Source organism: Glycine soja, chromosome 17, assembly GCF_004193775.1.
Source record: "Glycine soja cultivar W05 chromosome 17, ASM419377v2, whole genome shotgun sequence".
Taxonomy (NCBI): Eukaryota; Viridiplantae; Streptophyta; class Magnoliopsida; order Fabales; family Fabaceae; genus Glycine; species Glycine soja.
Window position 1 is genome coordinate 1,851,690 of NC_041018.1, and position 22,082 is coordinate 1,873,771.

The 22,082-nt window shown below is 31.8% G+C and overlaps 2 protein-coding genes across 4 annotated transcripts; both read left to right on the forward strand.

Moving 5' to 3' along the window:
• Nucleotides 1-3,768: 3,768 nt before the first annotated feature.
• LOC114391938 (COMPASS-like H3K4 histone methylase component WDR5A) lies at nt 3,769-6,235 on the forward strand. The gene is made up of 2 exons (XM_028352960.1): nt 3,769-4,658; nt 5,671-6,235. The coding sequence occupies exons 1-2, from the start codon at nt 3,957-3,959 to the stop codon at nt 5,962-5,964; spliced, it is 996 nt and encodes a 331-aa protein (XP_028208761.1). The 5' UTR covers nt 3,769-3,956; the 3' UTR covers nt 5,965-6,235.
• A 7,159-nt stretch (nt 6,236-13,394) lies between these two features.
• Nucleotides 13,395-19,114, forward strand: LOC114393966. Of its 3 annotated transcripts, none has more exons than XM_028355490.1 (4): nt 13,395-13,495; nt 13,692-13,742; nt 15,094-15,933; nt 16,495-19,114. In XM_028355490.1, the coding sequence occupies exons 2-4, from the start codon at nt 13,704-13,706 to the stop codon at nt 18,508-18,510; spliced, it is 2,895 nt and encodes a 964-aa protein (XP_028211291.1). In that variant the 5' UTR covers nt 13,395-13,495; nt 13,692-13,703; the 3' UTR covers nt 18,511-19,114. The 3 variants fall into 3 exon arrangements, with proteins under 3 accessions (XP_028211291.1, XP_028211290.1, XP_028211289.1); XM_028355489.1 differs by lacking the exon at nt 13,395-13,495 and having other exon boundaries at nt 13,522-13,742; nt 16,495-17,300; nt 17,349-19,114; XM_028355488.1 differs by lacking the exon at nt 13,395-13,495 and having other exon boundaries at nt 13,522-13,742.
• Nucleotides 19,115-22,082: the final 2,968 nt, after the last annotated feature.

Consider the following 22,082-nt stretch of genomic DNA (forward strand, 5'->3'; position numbering starts at 1 on the left):
TGATGCTGGAACTAATTAATCAATTGGAGTTCAGAGTCATTTTACGTTGCAAAGTTTAGACAAAGTCCACCCAAGTGATTGTTCTATTTCATTGGCTTGATCACTGCTAATGGATGCTGAGAAGGCTTTTGAGGCAGTTCAAAAGAGTAGTGAAGATCAATAACAATATCCGTTGGAAAGCTCCAAGGTACAAGAATTTTTTCATTTTATGGTACCCCTTAGAACTAAAGCTAATGAATGCATCATGATTCACGAAATATATTATTTATATTACATTTTTTATTATATTGTTTTTTCATCATATCAATTATCTTATTAAAAAAAGAAATTGGTACTCAAAACAAATTTAATTAGTTAACCAAGAAAAACTTATTCACGTTAAGGTACTCAATTGGTACCCAAACCCTTCGGTCTCAAATTAATATAAGAAGAACAAAAAGAAAAACTTATTCTCGCTAACTAAAAAAAGTGAGTTAATCATAATTAATTGCATTAATCTCAATTAAAAATAATTTTTTTTCATAACTTACCATTATTGAAATTTGGTATGAGAAATTAAAATCTCAATTAAATAAAAAAATATTTTTGAAATAGTAATATTAAATAAAGTTAATTGAAAATTTCTTATAATTGAAATCAAGAAAAAAAGTGTTTTTTATCTTCTTGTATTTGAGATGAAAGGAAATACTTGTTTTTTTCATTTTAAAAATTATTAAAAAAAAAAGGCTATGTCTATAATTTCTATGAATATGGACGAGCAAAAGACCCACATTAATTAACTGACGATTCAGTGAATTTTGGTTTCACGTTATAAAATAAATTTTAGGTACAAAATTGATTCCACTTAATTAAAAAAAAAAAAAAAGGGTTGAGCCATATTGTACTGGGCCAATTTGTCATTTTTTTCTTTAAAGGAAACATTTTTGTGTGTGTTAGTGACAATAAAATCGAACTTAAATCGTCATGTGTGTGCATTCCACTTAATGGGTATGTTTTAAGGAAGCATATGATATATTCTTAATCTAAAAGTTGATCTAGATTCATTTGTTTATTTATTTTTGTTTTAAAAGTGGTTTAAGAAAGTAAAATTATTATTTTATTATTAAATGTTTTGGCCTTGTAAACAGTAGAAAACTGTTTTTGGTTGGTGATAAATTAATAATATACTTTTTTTAAAGGCAAATTAGTAATATACTTATGAATTTGCTAATACTGTAGTTATGATTTTTTTATGGTGTTTAGAATTTATTGAAAATGTTTAAAATAATGTTTACATGCCTAAATTTTTAGTTTATGTAATTTCTTTTTATTGTTATTTTTAGTGATTCGACCAATCACCAATTCATTATTATTTGGATTTAGGTTAAGTTGTTTACTCACTTTATCAGTAAAGGACATCCACTCTCTTATTTTATAAATTCTCTTATTTTTATAAGTCACCTTTTAGCATTCCTAAATACTAACTATATATTCAATCATAGCAAGTGGATGATACCCATTGCACTCATCTCTCTCCAAGGCAAATGGAATCATGTTAACTACTGAGAATAAAATTAACCCGATTAATTAGCCAATTCCTAAAGTCGTAGGTGACGAACGGTACACTTACAAACCTGGTTTGTCTATTATGTTGATTTAATTAACCATACAATAATTGTTTCTGCCTGCCTCTACTACAATGCTTAAGACAAAGAGAACATATGGTGGAGTCAACTAATTCAAATGAATCTCATTTTAAAATGTTATTCTAATACAAAGTAATAACTAATAAACCTAGAAATTTGCCAAGTTTTAATTTATTCAACAAGAAAATAAAAAATAAGATGGTTTATTTATATGTATTCACTCTGAACAATTGTGGTCTAGCTACTCTCATTTTAAACTTTTGTTAATGCATTTTAAACTTTCAACCTTCTGAATTTTATTTTATTTTTCTGAGATATATATGAAGAACACGGGGGCAAAAATTTCCCTAGATTAGGAGGTGAAGACAAGGATCATGCTTCGTGTCTAGCAGGTCCCCTATATTGACAAAATCACTTTTAATTTTATATACATGTCTATACATATTTGTAATTTATTGTTATTAACTTAAGAATTAGGAAAAGGAGAAATTAGATATTTTTAAAGTACTGTTAATGCTTTTTAAAATAAATAAAATTTTCGTTTTACTAACTTAAATTATAAAAATAATTTCAATTAGAGAATAATACTGAAAAGACTTATGAATAATATTAGATTATTGATATGATAGATTAATTAGTTATAAGTAACTTTTAATATAATTTTAAAAAAATTATTAATATGATATAATAGAATAACATAGTGGTAAGTTGTTACAATTTAAATATATTTGGAACTAAAATTTAAATTGTAATATCTTATAACTATATTACTTTATCATATTGGTCTAACAATTGGACTATTAATATAATAATGATTATGGGCCAGTTTTTTTAAATTTGAAATAAATAATTTTAAAATAAGTATTTTTATTTAATAAGAAAACAATATTTTTTTAAAAAATAAGCAAAAAAATTATTTTTTTTAAGTAAGAACAATTTAAATAAACACATAAAAAAACATAAAACCTGTTAAGTGCTTTTTTTATTAAAAAAAACTCATTCCATATTAATAATCCAATAAAAAGCAGGTAAGTTTTGCCTTAGTGGAAACGGGAACAAGATTGTACGGAAACTAGAATAAGGACAGGAGAATATAGAAGATGCAGGGCCCGCTCTCACCCCATAGAAGTTGTAGTAGGTATATACTATGTGTCGCATATGGTTTAATAAATCTCGTTACTTTTTCTTTTTGAAACAAGTAAATCTCATTACTTAATTTATGAAAACATGTGCATGTCGAAACAAATTAGATCAAGGCACAGTTTGTTTCTTGAGTTAAAACGTGCATTCTTACTAGTTACTTCAATGGCTGTAAGACTGGTCCTTCTTATTCACCGAAAAAGCAATGGAACATTGCGGAAATGCAGAAGCCATTGCTTTACTTGGAGTGGTAGTCCTATGATCCACAGAGACGGTGCCCGCAAACAGTCCTTTGATCCCTTTTATTTGTTTATTCTTTAGATTTGTTATCATGAATAATTAGTGTTGTGTGTTGTTGGATTTTTGTATTTATATATGTTTTCTTCATATATATTGTATTTTTGAATTATATGAGCTAAAACATGACCAAACTTTTCTACCCGTTGGTATTTTTAATTGTGTTGCATATTTTTTGGCACACTAAAAGTTATCCGAGTTGAGTTGGCTCACTTTTTAAACTTATGCGTAATATAATTCTATTTGATTTAGGAACATCCACGATGTGAGGAACTGGTTTAATTCTTTTAATTTAACGGATACAATACTCAAATTCAAAAACTTATTTAAAGAGAATTAGAAAATCATCACCTCACAAGAAACAAATGCAAAACACCAGGGTCGAAAACTTAATTGTAACATGGATGGATATTCTTGGGCATCAAAATAATGCTGATGACATTATTATCATTTAAACTGATCAGGAGTTGAGGACAACTTTTGTAGTTAGTTTTGTCTGTTGGAATCATATTAGGGGCGACTTCGTTTCATGCACCACAAGATTTTGAGACTGTTGGTAGCTTAAAATTATTCTATTATCCGGTTGACTAATCAATGTATTATTTAAAAATATTTTTTTACAAAATTAAATTGAAATTATGTAGTTTGCAAATTATTATTTTTTTTTGTATAAAAGGATAATGATAAATGTATTAGAATAAAATTACTCCTGACACCATGGAGTGAAAGAGCACATTATTTGTTTGGTTTCAGAAGCTCATATCATTTGAGTTCCCCCGGAGCGAAATCTCCATGTACATCCTCTACCTATTCAAACTGAACCCTAATCCTAATAATATCCTCTCTTCTTTTCTCCATAGATATTTGAATTTGAATTGTTGAATTAAGGCAACAATGACGACGGAAGCAACAGTAAAAGCATTTTCGGATTCGGATTCAGATTCCATGAAGCCCAACTACACTCTTTCCCAAACCCTAAGCGGCCACAAGCGCGCCATCTCGGCCGTAAAATTCTCCTCCAATGGGCGCCTCCTCGCCTCCTCCGCCGCCGACAAGACCCTCCGAACCTATGGCTTCACGAACTCCGACTCGGACTCCGAGAGCCTGACGCTGTCCCCGATGCAGCAGTACGAGGGCCACGAGCAGGGCGTTTCCGACCTCGCCTTCTCGTCGGACTCCCGGTTCCTTGTGTCAGCCTCCGACGACAAGACTCTCCGGCTCTGGGACGTGCCGACTGGGTCCCTCATAAAGACCCTCCACGGGCACACCAACTACGTGTTCTGCGTGAACTTCAACCCGCAGTCCAACATCATCGTCTCCGGTTCCTTCGACGAGACCGTTAGGGTTTGGGACGTCAAGTCCGGGAAGTGCCTCAAGGTTCTCCCCGCGCACTCCGACCCTGTCACCGCCGTTGACTTCAACCGCGACGGCTCCCTCATCGTCTCCAGCAGCTACGACGGCCTCTGCCGAATCTGGGACGCCTCCACCGGCCACTGTATGAAGACTCTCATCGACGACGACAACCCTCCTGTTTCCTTTGTCAAGTTTTCCCCCAACGCCAAGTTCATTCTCGTTGGCACCTTGGACAACACTCTGGTAATTCATTCTCTTTTTCGCTAAGCTAAGTCCAACATATCGTTGTGCAGTTTCATAGAATTTCTGTTTTGTCTTGTCAAACCTGTGCAAAGTGCCACAACTTATGATATTATGCTTTTAAGGAATTACGATGAAATGATCTCTGAATAGTAAATGTGCTCATGAGCTTCGCTGTAAAACTTTTTGCTCGTGAGTTTTGATAAATTCTACTTAGATTTTTGGAATCTCTTGGCTTTATAAATATGGAGAGGGAGAAAAACAAAATGAATTGCTTTTTCAGGTATAGTTTCTCTAAAGATTAAATTCCTGTCCTATTTCGTGGGATTTTAAGTGTTGGTTATCATAGGTTCTATTAGGATAGACTTCTAAGTAAACACGTAAAGGAGAAGAAAATAAGAAGAAAAAATGAATTAAGTTTCTTCCCTAAGTTCGAGTTCGATTATGCGTAAGTTGATTTTAGCTTATGGTAGAAGTTTAATTTTTTATTTTTTTTCTTCTCCCATATAAGTGTTTATTGAGTAGGTTATCTTGACATGCCTTTATTCTTTATTTTACTGAATGGCATTTTCTAGAATAAGGGATTAAATGATAGAGACTATGATGAGAGGAAACAAAACATGAGTAATGGGTATTGTGGTTGGAATGAAAGTGGAAAGAAAAGGAAGAGAAAAGTTAACTTTTAGAGAGAAAGATTCAATATTCAATTTTTTCTTTGGGAGTTTACTTTTCTTTCAATTTAGATTTTAAACTTTTCTCTCCTCCCCCTCTTTCTGTTCATCACACCAAATCGACCATAAAGGGATTGAAACTTAATGGGAGTTTACCCTTTTCTCCAATGGGCTTTAATTTGTATGATACTATTTTTTTTTGCATGCAATTGGTCATAGCTAATTTGATAGCCTTTTATTTTCTCAGCTGTAGCCTATTTGGTAGCTTAATTGGCTACAAGATTTTTTTTCCTTCTAGTTTTCCATTTCTTTTGTCTTACATAGAAATTTTTCTTTCCCTGCAGAGGCTTTGGAACTATTCAACTGGGAAGTTTCTAAAGACTTACACCGGTCATGTTAATTCAAAATACTGCATTTCATCCACTTTTTCTACAACAAATGGGAAATATATTGTTGGCGGTTCAGAAGAAAATTATATATACTTGTGGGATTTGCAGTCAAGGAAAATAGTGCAGAAATTAGAAGGGCATTCTGATGCTGTTGTTTCTGTGTCATGTCACCCTACAGAGAACATGATTGCTTCTGGTGCACTTGGCAATGACAACACTGTGAAGATCTGGACTCAGCAGAAAGACTGATTCAATTTGGAACAGATGGATAGTCAAAGTTGAGTTGGGGGTAGGTCACTTGTGATGAAACCTTAAACTCATTTTGTAGTTGAGAAACTTTGTACCATTTCCCAGTTGAGAACACTTTTGAAGTCTGGGATCGGTTCCACTTTGAGAGATTGGAACATGGGTATGGGAACACAATATTTTGAAAATTTCGTTTTTCAACCCTTGTATCTTGGCTAGCAGGTTTCGCCATTTAATTAATTAATGTCATTAGCCATTGCTAGAAGTTCCAAAATTCCTAGATATGTACCTATCTTGTTTGATAAATATATCAAAAGAAAAATTTCAAAGACTAAAAAAATGAAGTTCAAAATCTACACCACTTAGATATAATATTCCATGGCATCCTAGGCCTATGCATTTAACCGCGTTACTACTTATTGTCCTGATGCTAACATGACAGAAAATCAGCAACCGTGTTCTTCTACTTGAATACACAATATAACTTGCTGTGATGATAAATTTGGTTTGGCTGAATTTCTTCAATGGTCGTGTTAATGGTCAATCACAAATCCGGAAGAGTATCTGATTGGGAGCGCACCAGCCATGCCCCCAATCACTGAAGACAGTAATAGGTTTCTATCTTCTGCATAATGAATCATGCTCTCATCTTTGAGGCAGTGGGGATTGAGAAAAGATGCAAGGCAACTCTTTTAGACAAGATTCGATCAATTAGTGGTCAAGCTATACGGCCTAAATCACTCAAGTCACGGGGGATTGTAAATAGGAGTGGAAATGAACACTTTCTTTAAAAACAACTTATAAAAACATTCAAGGTCGTTTCTTGTTATAGATTTTTCTATAAGAACCGAGTATGATTTATTTATAGTACAAGTCTGTTTTTAAAGTCTAATTTGGCTTTTTTTAATAACTTATTCATAGAAAATATGTTTAGCGAGAGAGCTTAATTTATACGAGTAAGAGAAATAAAAATTGATCACTAGATTAAAACATCATGTCAATTTCTAAAAAAGTTACATGTCATTAAATTATGATTATATGTTTCAGATTTAAGTATTTTATTTCATATAAAAAGTCATCTCCAAATATGTCTTCCTTGTTCATAAAGGTTATTTTGTGATTAAATCTCTAAATATAACAAATGTATCTTTGAATAATTTAGAGGCTTAACTCTTTTTTTTCATTGGTTAACATGCTTAATATTTAAAATAATCAGGGAACAAGTGTATTTTTGAAAACAGGCCAGTGGATGTAATTTCTCTATTGGATGAAGTTAAATTTCATGCTTGGACATGGTTGCATAATAAACACCCCGATTTCAATTGCTCCTCTGTGCAATGGCATAGAAATCCTGCAACATATATTAGAGGAGAGTGCTAACTGCTAAGGAGATGCTGGTTTAGTTTTGAAAGGGCTAGTTACAGTATTTGTAGGTGTGATTCTCGGTTTAGGTTTATAAAGGGGGATAATTGTTTGAATATGGGGTTTTGGTAGCAGAAAAGGTTGGTACTCTGTAATCTATTTTCCTGTGATCATAGCTTGAGGTTATACAATATTTATATCAATAGAGATGTAAATATGCAGCAACCTTTGAATATACACAGTTTTTGTAACTAGGTACTTCTGGTACCATTTAATGAATATATTTTTGCTGATTTTTGTAAATAATCAATTTTAACAAAAAACTATTATTTTTTATTTATTTAAATAATTCGGCTTGTTAACCTATAATTTTTTAATAGTTTAAAGTCAGCTTTTTTTAACGAAATAGACTTTTATATAAGTTTTTGGCGTAGTTTAAACATTGCTAAATGTACCCCCTTTGAATTTTAGATATTTTTTTTCTTCTAAAATTATTTTTAAAAAATTAATTTCTAGAATATATTTTTGTCCATGGATAAATATTCCATAAATTAATTTCGAACGCATTTAACACATTTCAGAATTTACTTTTGGAAATCCATCCCTATTTCTATAGTTACTGATTGAAAGAAAAATGTATTGGGAGTTCTTTTTTTTTTTTTTTTCAAAATATTCACCGGAATCTCTGTATGCTACATTTTTATTTTTCAGTATGAAAGTTGCTTGCTATCTCTTATCTCTGCATGCTACAATGGGTTTGGTTTGAATAGCAACATAGAAGGGTGAGTTTGGTTCTACGTTTTAAGATCAGCACTAATTCACGTTAAACTTCAGATATAAGGCATAAGTAACAATTAGTGCGTGTTTCATGTAAATATTTTTTCTCTTTTCAATCGTATGATAAAATTTTACTGTTTCTCTTATTACTTCCTTCTCAACTCCTTCCATTCCAACAGAAACAAACATAACTTGGGTGTTGGCATGTGACATAAACACTTCGAGGCTTCGACACCTACCAATAAATGGAGTGGGCCTGTCCCTCTCTTGATCGTACCACACTCACACTGTTTTGTTTTTGGAAGAAAATGGGCTACGATTTGTCTCTGCCTGCACCAAAAATTAGTTTTGCAAAATCATAAAATTCAAAACTCAATAAATAAAAAAATACCAACAAAATCCAGCGCACTTTAGGTAGATTCTTTGGTGGTCCTCAAACTCATTTCATTTTGGCTCTTTTTTCTCTATCAAAGCAGTCAATTTCTAAATTTTCATATAATCCGCCCAGAATTCCTTCTAAAGCCTATTGAATAATTTTTATGGATTCCATCATTTTACCAATTCAAACTAAATAACAGCAAATGAATCTCCTTCTATGAGCAACTCAGCATCTTTTTATCATTTTTTTAGAGATTATAGATATTTTTCGTTGAGAAATATTACTCAAGTTGAGTAACACCATTACAAGTAACAAAATTTCTTTTAACTATTTAATATAATCACATATTTAAAACTCAAACTTCAATTATTGATTAAGCTAAAATAATCTCTTTAGTTTATAAATGCTTTTGTTGATATCTGATTTTTCATTTAATATGTGAAAAAATTATTAATTAAAAGAAAACCCTTAAGAGACTGAAAATAGCCTTAGTTGATAAAAAAAATCTCCAAACTTTAATTATTGACTGAAAGTATCTTTAATTTGTATTTTAAAAAATCACAACTTTAATTACTTCCGTATCAATATTTCATAATTTTGTGATTGCAAAATACCTGGCAACAGTTTAGCCATGTCAATTAAAAAATCTTTACTGGATCAATGAGACGCGTCTAAGTACAGGTGCTCTTTTTAAAAAAAAAAATACAAACATATAAACCAAACTCATGCAAATCAAAATGACAGAGAAACAAAACGATGAGAAATTGGCCATAATAATAGTATTTACGAATATGGAATGCAGTCTGACTAAAACAGTAAACCCTGGTTTTCTTCTCTTGAATCATAAAACTTGCATCCCTTTTGTTTGTTGGAGATAAAACATAAGTAGGGCCCGCTTTTATACACAAAGCTCAAGCTCAAATACCATTGCACACGGGATTAGGATAAACATACCAAATCTTTTGTATTATTCCATAATTAAACAAGGGCACGAGTTTGCGCGTAAAAACATGTATTTTAATGGAAGTTTTTAAATATTTAGAGAAATTTAGTGTTATTATGAAATTAAATAACTTAAAGAAACCTAATATAATTTTTGGATTTTTTTTCTAGACCACAAATATTCTCATATAAATTTTGAATTTTTATTTATTTATATCACAATATCTTCTTCGAGAAATAATCATATCTAAGTTAAATAAATCATAAAGTTATATATATATATATATATTTTACTGAGGAACCTTTAAAAAAATGTTAAAAGCACGTATATACTTAGTCTAGAACTTATTACAAATGTAATTGATAAATTATACTTTCAGAAATTTATTTTTAACTTTGTTTGTTTCAAAGACTAATGCAATAACGTTATATACTTTTAGATAATTAAAATGATAGTTTATTCTAAATAATCATTAAAGTAAAATCTTAAATTTAAATATTTTATATGGAAAAAATATCTTAAATAAATAATTTTATATATTATGAATTTTTATAACTTAATAAAATTATTTATCATAAAAATACTTTGATTAAATAAATTAGTATATTTAGGGAAGACCTGATCAGATAATAACGGTCTCTTGCTGTAGAGTTTCAAATCAATTATCAAATTATTGAGTAGAGCGAGATCCCCCTTATTTTTTCGAGTGTAGAAAAAGAAATTTAAAAGCCTCACGTGAAGTTGAGAGTTTCTGGAGTGGACTTTCGAAATACCTTATAATAAGTGGTGGCAATTTTTTATGTACAAAATTCCTAAAATAGGTAATATATATATATATATTCAATTTATGTACTATAATTTCAATTTACTATGTTATTTATTTTAAAAACAAATTTACTTTACATTGTCTTCTTTTTTCGTATGATAAGTATCTCAAAGTAACATACTATAAAAACAAAAAAAATAGCTTAGTATAAAAAATTGCATTATCATTTATAAACTATGATCATATAAATTATATATATAATATACGAATTTAATTACGAGACAAGTAGACAACATAGAAATAGAAATTAAAAGGTTTTTGCGGTTTTATTCTAGAATAGGTGAGGGGTAGTTTGGAGAATTCGATGACATTCTGAAATGAAATGAGATGGCTACGTAAACGCCTACATGTAAGTGGTCCCCAACCGAAGCTAACGGTACGATATATATGTATGTTATTCTAATTTAGGACTACACCTCTTTGTTCTCTGTTTTAGACTTGCTTAGGCTGCTAATTAACAAAACATATTTTTTAGACACATTGAATGTTATTTAACACTTAATGAATAATACGATTAAAAAAATCAAGATTAAGAGATATTGATGAGTTATTTAAAAAGGAAATGTCTAATTTTTTTTTCAAAGAACATAGCCCAATTAGTTAAGTAAGAGCCCATGAATTGTTATAATAACTGCCTTTCATTCTCACCTATAAAAAAACTGTTTTTTTTTTCAAATATTATTTTCCATACCCAAAAGTGATTGTTCAAATGTGTTTCAAACATGCAGTAAGACCATACAAAATCTTCAAGCATTCATATTAATTTAAACTTGAGCTCACTTTCAACATTACATGTTGAGAATTAATAGGTTAAAATTCTGAAATAATAATTTTTAAACTATTTTTAAGAAATTGTAGAGAACTAAATATTTTATATAAACCAATAATAAAAAAATTAAAGAAGAATAATCGTTGTTAATTTTTTTAATGAGATAATCGATCGCTAAAAGTATTGAAAAGTTATGGTATTTAAATGATTAAATCGGTCTTCTAATTACGAATTTTTAGAAGTAAAACAGTTTTTAAGGATAAAGTTGTGAGATATTCAATTGATAGATTGAATCATTGAAATAGTTAGTATTTCATGAGCATGTGATTATTCATAATTCATTAGTAGATGTTTTGTTTGTACGGTAAGTGAGTAAGTTTATCTCTCACTATATCCCGTCAAACGAGGGAAGAGGGAGGAAGGGGTTGGGAGAAATTTTGTTTTGATAATCACTGTGACCCATGGGCAGATGGTTTCTAAATCAATTTATGTTTATGCATATTTTGACTAACTCATTCATTTCGCGTGGTTAAAAGAATATTATTTATGTCAGAATTAAAGAGTTTGCACCTAGTAAAATAAAATGGCTATAAATATAATTTAATTAAACATGTATTTTTGTATATATTTATGTATTAAACTAGTTCATTAATGCATATTTAAATTGTATTTTAGGCTTCGGGTCTATGTCGAAAGGGCACTTTAGAATCTTCCTTAGAACTTGGACACGGATTTTGTAGTTCAAACTGGTGAATTTCATTCTGGATCATCTTATAGAGTAGACTAAAGCTCAAAAAACTTGTCTGAATCTAACCCCACTTCCATAATTCCCACAGTTTCTCAATCTTAATACATAATCCGGCATGTCTTATATATCCTTACGAGTCACCCACGGCACTAGTTTATATAAAGAAAGACCTTCATCACTATGCATACAATATTTTCTCCCGTCATTTTTACTACTTTTGGATCTTGTTCACACAAGTGTTTTAGTATTTTATAGGTATCAAGTCTAGTAGGGGTTAGTTATTTATAAGGTGATGACTTAAGATTTGAATTTTTACTTGAAGAAATATTTATATTTAGTATTAGATCATGTTTCAAGCAAAAATATATCTAAAAAAAATTCCCGATATCCGATTCAATATTCATCTAACAAGAAAATGTGTAATATAAAAACTTGTATATCAAATGTCAGGATAAATTTATGAAATACTTAGTTTTTGGTACATTTTTTTTCTTATTGTAAATGGAATACTTTAATCTAAATCAATACTAAAGACAACATTTTGATATTATATATATTATAAATATTATATATTAGAAACACATTTTTTTATTTTAAAGAATACTAAATATGTAGTGTATATTATTTTTAAGTATGTGATAAGAGTTTGATAGAAATTAATAATTCACTTTAGATGACAGTACATACATTTCGCAAAAAGAAAACAAACTTTTACATTATTATCATTGAATGGAGTTGCCAAAAGTAAGAAACCAACCTAGAATTAATGTTGGATGAATAATCTGAACCTTGACAACGCAATTAATATATATATATATATATATATATATATATATATATATATATATATATATATATATATATATATATATATATATATTAAATGATCACCTTTTTTTTTGTCTAATTTAAAAAAAATAAAAAATGTATTCTATAAATTAAAATACATGACAATGTACCTTTTTATATGAATTTAATTAGTATACTGTTATTCAATCATCAACGGATAAATTTATTGACTCTTATAGTAATTAGTTTATTTTTATGGTAATTTTTTACAATTATCTCTAAAATAATATAAAGATTAAGAACAAGATTAAATTAAAAGTATATATAAAGTTATTGAATGTGAACTTGGCAAATCCCATAAAACAAAAAAGGAAAAAGAAACTTGATTGAATTGGCATGAAAAAAGGATACGCAATGGCCGAGCTTGAAAGAAGCTTGACGTGTGTGTGGGTGAGTACTAGAGATGGCCATGTCAACTCATCTCGTTGAAGAAAAATGAAATAAAAATCTGTCAGTTTCAAAGACTTTTTGGTAGAGACAAAAATGATGAAAAAAGAATAAACTGAATAGTAGAATTTTATGAAATTTATATTTTTATTTTCTACAATAATTCAAAATTTTAATCTCAAATACACATGTTTTTTTCCACACACACACACAAGACACAAGTAGAACCAATTTACGCAGGAGGATCTCCCCATACCATAGGATGATTGGAATCATGAAAGCCACGTGTCACTACCTACTAACACGCGCCACATGCGCGTGTAGATACACTTCCAGCGGACCCTGCCCGGACGAAAACCCTTACTTTCTCTGAGTTATTAATAATATCAGCAAGAGCCAAGGGACCGAGGAAGAGAATGACTCGGCTTTAGTTTTTCTTCTCCCTTCAATTCAACCTTCCTAGTGCCCATGAAACCTCTTCTTCCGTAACGCAGGTACCACTCTCTTCTCTTTTTATGCACAACTTTGTATGTATTTATGTACGGAGAGAGAGAGAGAGAGAGAGAAAACAATAAGTTATTGTGTTATTATTATTTTGTTCATCAAGAACTATGCTTTGTTCACGTTTTCTTTATTTCCAATCTGCTACTTGGCGAATCGGTGTGTAACCATCACGACCCATTTTCGCAGCTTCACTTCTTCATGTGGGTCGACCCGGGTTCTTCTTCTTCTTCCATGGAGGTAACAACACTGCGAATCTCTTCTCTTCTGTTTATTCTCTCTCTCTCTCTCTCTCTCGTGCTGTGCTGCTCGTACGATTTTTATGGACTTGCAGGTGTGTTCTCGTGTTAAATAACTGATTTTCTTGGATCATATTGTAATTCTCACTGGGAAACTCGCGTGTGTTTGTGTATGTGTTTGTCGCTTTTTCTTTTTGTTTAATATTACATATTTGTTCTGTGTATGTTTCATCTCGTGCTGCTGTTCTTTTTTTGTGTTTGAATGTCGTTCGTTTCATGGAGATTGTGCTGCTTTTGGCGTTCGAGAATAATGTGGTTAATGGGTTTTTTCATGCATTTGTGTCGAGTCTTCGACTTCGTTCTCGTTTCATATATATTACTTCAGCGAATGGATCTGGTTTGTCGATTTGTTCTCACTTATCGTTCGGTGCTCCTCTCGGTTTTTCGTAACTTACATCTTCATATAAATATGTATATGAACTTGTTGTTACGAGTTTTTTTTTGGATAACATAGTTTGTTCTTGTGAGTTGATTTGGTTGGTATACGGAATCGTCTTCAACTTTGTTGGTTTATTCCCTAAATGTTGCTGTTTAATTTGGGATTTTTGTACGAACGTGAGTATTTTTTTTTTTGCGAAGTTATATAATAATTATTTATTTCCTTTTGTATTTCTAGAAATTTCTATTATTTTTTTATTATATTTTTTTTTTCTGATTAATTGGAACTGTTGATAATTGGGATTAGGATTTATTTATATATAAATCCTAAAACAATGTTATATCCTACTGCTTCTAAAACAGTTTGTTTAATCGAATACTTACATGTCTAGCAAATCTGACCTGTGAATTCGTAGGATGTCTTGGAATATAATTTAGGTTGACTAGTGACACGGTTCACTAGTTTGACTCCTAGATGAAGGTTAAGTGAAATATTATCATTACCATTGATTCACTCAGCAATTTTGGTTAATTCACTAGCATTTGATAAGGAAAGTATAAAATCACACTATCAATTTTACTCATGACCGGAAGAAATGAAGGATACAGGCTGTGTCTATTCTTGCTACTTTGTTTGTGTTGTCTATTCACTAAAAAAACATCATCAGGTTGGCAGTAGTAAACTGATTTATCAAATTTTAGAAGGCTCAATTAGCCTTAGATTCAACCATTGCTCTACTCACCTCCCTAGCAACAAGAAACATATAAGCTTTAAATGAAACTAATTTTAACCATCTATGTAAGATGGGATGCTTAAAATTAGTTTTGGTCTCCTAATACACTTCCTATTGTGTGCTTATTCATTTTCTTTTCTTTTTTGTTTTTTAATTTTTTTGTGTTCAAATTTTGGACAGTTGGATGATACAGTGCAAGTTAATGACCTGAATTGTATTGACGAGCAATCTCTTTCTCCAGAATATTCTGGTGTTTATGATGTTTTTGGTGAACCAGACATATTTCCTCGGGTGGGTGAGCAGTACCAGGTTGAAATTCCATCCTTAATTTCAAAATCTGACTATTACTGGCTTCTAAGGAATCCTCATGAGGCAGAGAGCACAGCAAGTAGTACTCTCCATAAGTTTCGAGTTGGATTACCAATCCCAATAATTTGGATTAAGGATGGAGTAGAGAACAATAGGCACGATCACCAGAAAAAAGCATGCAAGCCAAATGGAGGTACCAATAAAATTGAATCTTCAAAACTAGAACGTATAAAAGAGACCTTGAATGGTCTGGATTGTGATAAATTGAAGCCTAAACTTGGGTCTGTGGACAGTACATTGGCCAATGGAATGAAATTGGGAGAATCAGAAAATTCCAATATGCAGCAAGAAACAGAGATTGAGATGTGCAAGCAGCATAGAGATAAAGGTCATTGTTTAGTTCCTGGGGCTGCAAGTGACACCTGGAATGAAATTGAAGAGGCCAGTTTCATCCTTGGCTTGTATATATTCGGGAAGAACCTTTTTCAGGTGAAAAGATTTATTGGCAATAAGAAGATGGGAGATATACTGTCATTCTATTATGGGAAATTTTATAAATCTGACAAATATCAAAGATGGTCTGGATGTAGAAAAATGAGAAGCAGAAAATGCATTTACGGCCAAAAAATTTTCACAGGACCAAGGCAACAAGAGCTTTTGTCTCGTTTACTACCAATTGTGTCAGAGGAATGCTACAATAAATTACTTGAGGTACTGACTTTAATTCTTCCATATCTTATGCTAATATCATAATTGTCATGGATTGAATCTATCAATCCTTCCTTCATCTAAATCAGGCCATGTCTGCTCCCTCTCAACCATTTACAGAACATGAAGAAACTTTTGAGTTTATAGGTGTCAATTATTTATTCTCAAATAAAAACCACTTCTGAAAGTGATGATGACTTTAGCTTGAAGGTGGAGATGAGTTTCAAAGCCATACTTTCTTTCAGTAGAATTTGTAGGTTAAATCAAGGAGTATTCAAAGTCATACGTATTTGAGTTTTGTTTCTATGTCATAATAGAAAAGTTCTGTTTAACAAAAACTTTTATTCTATTTTTTTTTTTGTGTACCATTTTTTATTCTAATTTAAACATCTGACTGAATGCATACATTTTTTTTTATCGTAGCTTGAAAAGTCTTTTGCATCATGGACCTCATTAACTGTGCAGAACCAAACTGTTGCCTTAGCAAGTCTGCTGCCTGTTAATTAATCTTTTATGTATTACTAGGAATGTGTTATGACTATATTAAATTCAATTACTTGGTAGGTGTCCAAGGCATTTGTAGAGGGGAAAATTCTTCTAGAAGATTATGTTTTAACTTTAAAGGCCTCAGTTGGGCTCAAAGCTCTTGTCGAGGGAGTAGCAGTAGGTAAGGGGAAAGAAGATCTTGCAGGAACCGCTATGGATTCTATGAAATCCACTCAAGCACTTCCTGCTCGCCAAGAAATACCAGTTGGCAAAGCATGTTCAATTCTTACACCTTCAGAAATAATAAGTTTTCTAACAGGTGATTTCAGATTAAGTAAAGCTCGAACAAGTGATCTCTTCTGGGAAGCTGTTTGGCCTCGTTTACTTGCCAGAGGTTGGCACTCTGAACAGCCAGATAGTCATAATTATGCTGTTGGTTCTAAGCATTCTCTGGTCTTCCTTGTCCCTGGGGTTAAAAAGTTTTCGAGGAAACTAGTGAAGGGGAATCACTATTTTGATTCTGTTAGTGATGTCCTGTGTAAAGTTGCTTCTGACCCTGAGCTAATTGAGCTCGAGTCGATTGCAGATAATGATTGCACTAGCAATGAAGGATATGGTTGGACAAAAGATACAAAACTGGACCATGAAAATTCCCGTGATCAACCACGCCACTGCTATCTCATGGTAAAAACTCCAAACTGCAGTACAGATGTCATGAAATTTACTGTTGTGGACACAAGTTTGGCCAGTGAACAGATGACTAAAGTGGCAGAACTGAGAAGCTTGCCATTTGAAGTTTTAAAAGCTTGTACTTTTGAAAATGACTCAGATGATGAGAATACTTCTGCAGAGCAAACAAATGAATCCGAGTCTGTCAATACCACATGCTTGGAAAGGGGGAAGAATGGCATTACTAAAGCCAATAATACCACATGCTTGGAAAGGGGGAAGAATGGCATTACTAAAGCCAATAATACCACATGCTTGGATAGGGGGAAGAATGACTTTACTAAAGCCAGTAAATCTAATATCAGTAAGGGTGTCTCTTCACTTTTGCATGGTTTAAAACACAATCCTTCAAAAGAGGAGCTTCCAAGGAGCAGCATGGGTTCTAGTAGCCTATCTGCTGCCTCCAAGGGCCCGAAGACAGAATTCTTGAGTAACACACTCAAAAGAGATGGTATGAAATGCCCATCACTCCAGAGAATGGTATCTGACAAAAAAAATGATCTAGTCCCTGTTACAAAAAGACGGAAGAGATTAACTGCCTGTAGTCGTGCAAAGAAAGATAGTAACACTGCCAATTTCTTTGTGGTTTCCAGGGTAAATCAGGAGGAGGCCGGTTTTTGTCCGGATCCAGACAATTCAAAATTTAGTGCAAATGTAACTGCCAAAGTGTTTGTGGCTTCCAGAGTAAAACAAGAGGAAGCCATTCCTCACAAGTCAAAATGTAATGAGAGTGTTCTTTCATGGGAAATCCCACCCCAGGAGAAAAAGTCATCAGCAGATTTGCCAAGCAAGAAAAACAAAACATTAGCAGATCCTCCGTCAAATCCCAGCTCAATCATCAATGGAGAAGCTGTTCCTGACACTAGTTCTTCAGGCACTAAGGATCAATGTGATAAAACCCAGCCCCAGACTATGATTGACCTTAACCTACCTGTTCCACCAGAAGTAGAAGCTGGTGAACCTTTTGTGAATGAAGTGGCAGAGATGCAGAAAAACAACACAGGCAAGGAATCAGACGATCTCAGTGTTGTAACAAACGCCAAACTTAGTGATCACCCAGACCAACAGCCTGACACGCACACTCGGAGGCAGAGCACCAGAAACCGGCCACCAACAACAAAAGTGCTAGAAGCTTTTGCCTTCGGGTATCTAGACAGAAAGGAGAAGCGCAGAAGTAGAGATTATCTCCAGGACAGTTCAACAACAAGGCCTTCCCGACGAGTTTCTCGCAAAGTGACAGGCGCTAGTATTGGTGGTACTGATCTTGAAAAAGAGGTACAAACAGATGTTGTCTGTAATGGAAATGGTAGCCCTAGCAGTGACAGTAATGTGATACACACAGGCTCCAAGTGTAATGAAGGATAAATGAAACTAAGTTTGAATCTAAGCATTGGAAGTTTGATTACCTGTTTCCAATATCATCAGATGGCAACGCATGACAAAAACAAGATAGCAACCTTTTCACTCATTGAAATGGTTCTGCACGTAATGGATGTTCAATATTAACTTCGAAGGAAGGTTTTTTATAGCTTAAAACTTTCAAGTCTTTCCCTCTGATCTTCCCAGCAGCTTTGCTATCAACAGAATCTGAGATTTCTAGTCTCATGGAGTTGAAGTTTTATGCTTTTCTGGTTTCTTAGTTGCAGTGCCAGTCTTCAATGTCAGACAAGGTTCCAGTGAACTTTTGCTGCACCTGGTTATGAACAGAGTACACAGTAAGCCAATGCACATTATCACTATAGTTTTTTTTTTTTTTTTTAACTACTATTATTTTGTTGGGTCACATAATTAGATGTTTAACCTCGTCAAGTTCTGTCAGATGATGACAGAATAAAGGAAAACAGAGCAATTACCATAGGCTTTTCCCCTGTATGGGTGTGTCGTCCTTGGTGATGACTCCTAACATTCATTATATTATACATGCATATATGATGTGATTTCATCATAATTATTTGTTGGTTATTTGTAATAACTTGTCTTTGCTTTTTTGCTTCGGATAGTTACACCATGCTAACTATTTATATATGCATGGAGAGTACTTTAAGTACATCCCCGAGTACTACCATTTTTACCTCCCACTCCCAAGTTGTGAAGTAGAAAGTCATTCCTGTCACAAGGGGGTTTAGCTCGGTTGGTTAAGTATGATGTGTGAGTTATTAACTTATTATAAATCTCTTGACACTGTCTTCGATTCTTATTTTCTACCAATAAGAAAAAAAAGCCATTCCTTACCTTAGCCAATCATGGACTTTGACTCGATTGAAGTGTTAAGTGCTTTTAGAGGATAAAGTATAATAAATAATAATGATGTTGATTTAAAACCAACGGATGTGAAAATCTCAAAATGTTGATTTGTCAATAGTTGTTATTCTATACTTGGAGTCAAATCCTTCAAAATGATTCTTAAAACACCATGTGCATAGCCATAAGTGGGAATAACAATATGCAAGAATGAGTGTTTAAGGCTTGATTTTGCCCCCTAAAACTTAATCTGTGCCCAAGAACTTTGAGTTATCTGGACTTTGTCCCTCAAAGAAATATAGTCTCACCAAATTTTCAAATCTTGACATAGTGTTAGATGAGGATAGGTCTTCAAGTTGACCGGCATATTGTTGTCACTTGCTTTGTAGTAATGTTTTTGTGTTCAAATTTACTTAGCTATCTAGATTTTTAAATTTTAAATAAAAATGATACCGATCTTTGTCATTATCTTATTTATTAAATTTTGAATTTAGGCTAACCCCTTGTTTTATCCTATTCAAGTTTGATCTTAGACCCATATGTCATCGAGTTCAGGGATAAGTTCACAAAATTGATTTAATCAAAATTTAGGTCGAGTAAAGTACGTATATCTTAAGTCATACTAGCACTCTTAATTTAGTTTCTATTTTTTTAATTTATTTTTGTTCTTATAGTTCTTTTTATTCAAAATATTTGGAAATTAGTTCTTGCTTAGAAATTTTATGGTCAATTTTCGTCTCTTCAATTGACATTTGATAATGTCTTTTTTCCATTTTTGTTTTACGTTTAACAACACCTGAACTTCCTTTTCTATTAATAGATAATTTGCATCGTATTTTTCTTGTTTGGCTTTGTTTTACTCTAGAGAAATAGGAGTAAAATGTTACAAGAATAGTTTCTTTTGGAAGTAAATTTTTGGACTTTTACCTTCAGCAACATCGCATCCTTACAAGGACTTTGAAGGAAAAATACTTCACTATATTTTTCGTTCTTAAAATACTAATAAATTTTTATTTTATTTCCTGCAATTTTTCATTAAATGCCTAATTTTATTGAAATAATAATACATGTTTTTAATCCCTATTGTTAAAATTATTTTGATAAATGCACCCTATATATATATATATATATATATATATATATATATATATATATATATATATATATATATATATATATATATATATAACTTATTACTCATTCGTTTATCATATTTTTTGATGACGCAAATCTAATTGTAACGACTAAAATAATTTGTTTCAATTAAAGTAGTGTATTATTTTTTTATAGATCCAAATTAAAATTTAATTTTTCAAAGAAGAAAATATACTTAAGAAAAAAATTAATATTTATAAGAAAAATATAATCTAAGAGTTCGTTTTCTTTTCAACATTTCTCAATTCCAATTTCCAACTAAACATCGATCTCAGACATAAATTACGTCGCACCCAAATGTAGTTGTCGGTTTCTTTATTAAATTCCACCAAATGTTTTGGATTACTTCAATTCTGTGATAATAATGCGCCCGTGCCATAATAATCTTCAATTGATGAAGTCATTCACACGTGCCATGCCAGACACTAATCACGTGGCATCATATTTGTTTATTTTAATGTAAATATGATATAACTACTAGTATTATTTTATAATTTCGACAATTACCTTACATAAAATTAATAAATTACACAATACAAAATAAATCTAAATCGTTAAACTCATAAAACAAAAACAAGCTTATACAAAAATATAGGTTTTTTCCATAATTTTATGCATAGATTATTAGTTCGATAATGTTTATATAAGTTTAACCAACAAAATCCCTTATTTAATCTTTGAATTCGACACATTAGTTTCTAAATTTAAGAAAATAAAAAATAATTCTTGAATATATATTCGACGGGGACATAAAGGTCATTATATGTGTGCCACAAAGGCACACAAGCTGCCAACTAGGACACTCTATTAAAGATATACACAAGTTAATGTTTAAACTAATGCGATGAATGAAATACGAATTCAAATACTATTTTTTTTAATTAAATTACAATAACTTTTACAAAAAATATTTGGGAATAATGATCTTGCTTATTTCTCCACCTCCGTCCTTGTAATTAAAAAAAAAAGTGTTTTCTAATCCTTAAAATCCCTCTTGTTTTTTTTTTGTTCAAATCTCTTCCCTCTGAATCAAATAATACATAATAGTTTCATAATGCTTAGAGATTACGGACAAGAACAAGAATCTGGAAGAATCCGAAGGTGACACGACGCCAATCTGAAAGCGGCAGAATATAAAGGGTCGTGTATCTCTATCCTCCCAACTCCCAACTGAATTAATTTCTTAGGAAACACAACATTTCAGCCACTTCTACTATCTTAAATTGGAGTCGTTAGTTATTGGGCTCATCATTTTTTTAGTCGATTGATAGAATTCAAAGCCTGAGATGAGGGAGGAGGCTACTTTACACAATTAACTACTATTACTACATAACAGTTAGGTGAAATTTTAGCTAGATGCTTAATTGTTATGATGTTCAAGCATTACAACTCTGGCATTCGACGTTGTTTTGTCATCCACCTTTTTCTCGTAATGAAACTGTTAGGTGTCTCACGCTGGTTCGTTGGCCTCTCCTAACAAAATTCTACACTTCAAAGAATGCTATAGAGTGATATCAGTCAAATGCTTTCACGTTTTGTTC

Excerpts from the sequence above, each read along its gene's own strand:
- LOC114391938 (XM_028352960.1), top strand. The coding sequence starts at position 3,957 with ATGACGACGGAAGCAACAGTAAAAGCATTTTCGGATTCGGATTCAGAT. Across the intron at positions 4,659-5,670 it reads GCACCTTGGACAACACTCTG|AGGCTTTGGAACTATTCAAC; the intron begins GTAATTCATTCT and ends CTTTCCCTGCAG.
- LOC114393966 (XM_028355488.1), top strand. The coding sequence starts at position 13,539 with ATGTACGGAGAGAGAGAGAGAGAGAGAGAAAACAATAAGTTATTGTGT. Across the intron at positions 13,743-15,093 it reads CTTCTTCTTCTTCCATGGAG|TTGGATGATACAGTGCAAGT; the intron begins GTAACAACACTG and ends AATTTTGGACAG. Across the intron at positions 15,934-16,494 it reads GCTACAATAAATTACTTGAG|GTGTCCAAGGCATTTGTAGA; the intron begins GTACTGACTTTA and ends ATTACTTGGTAG.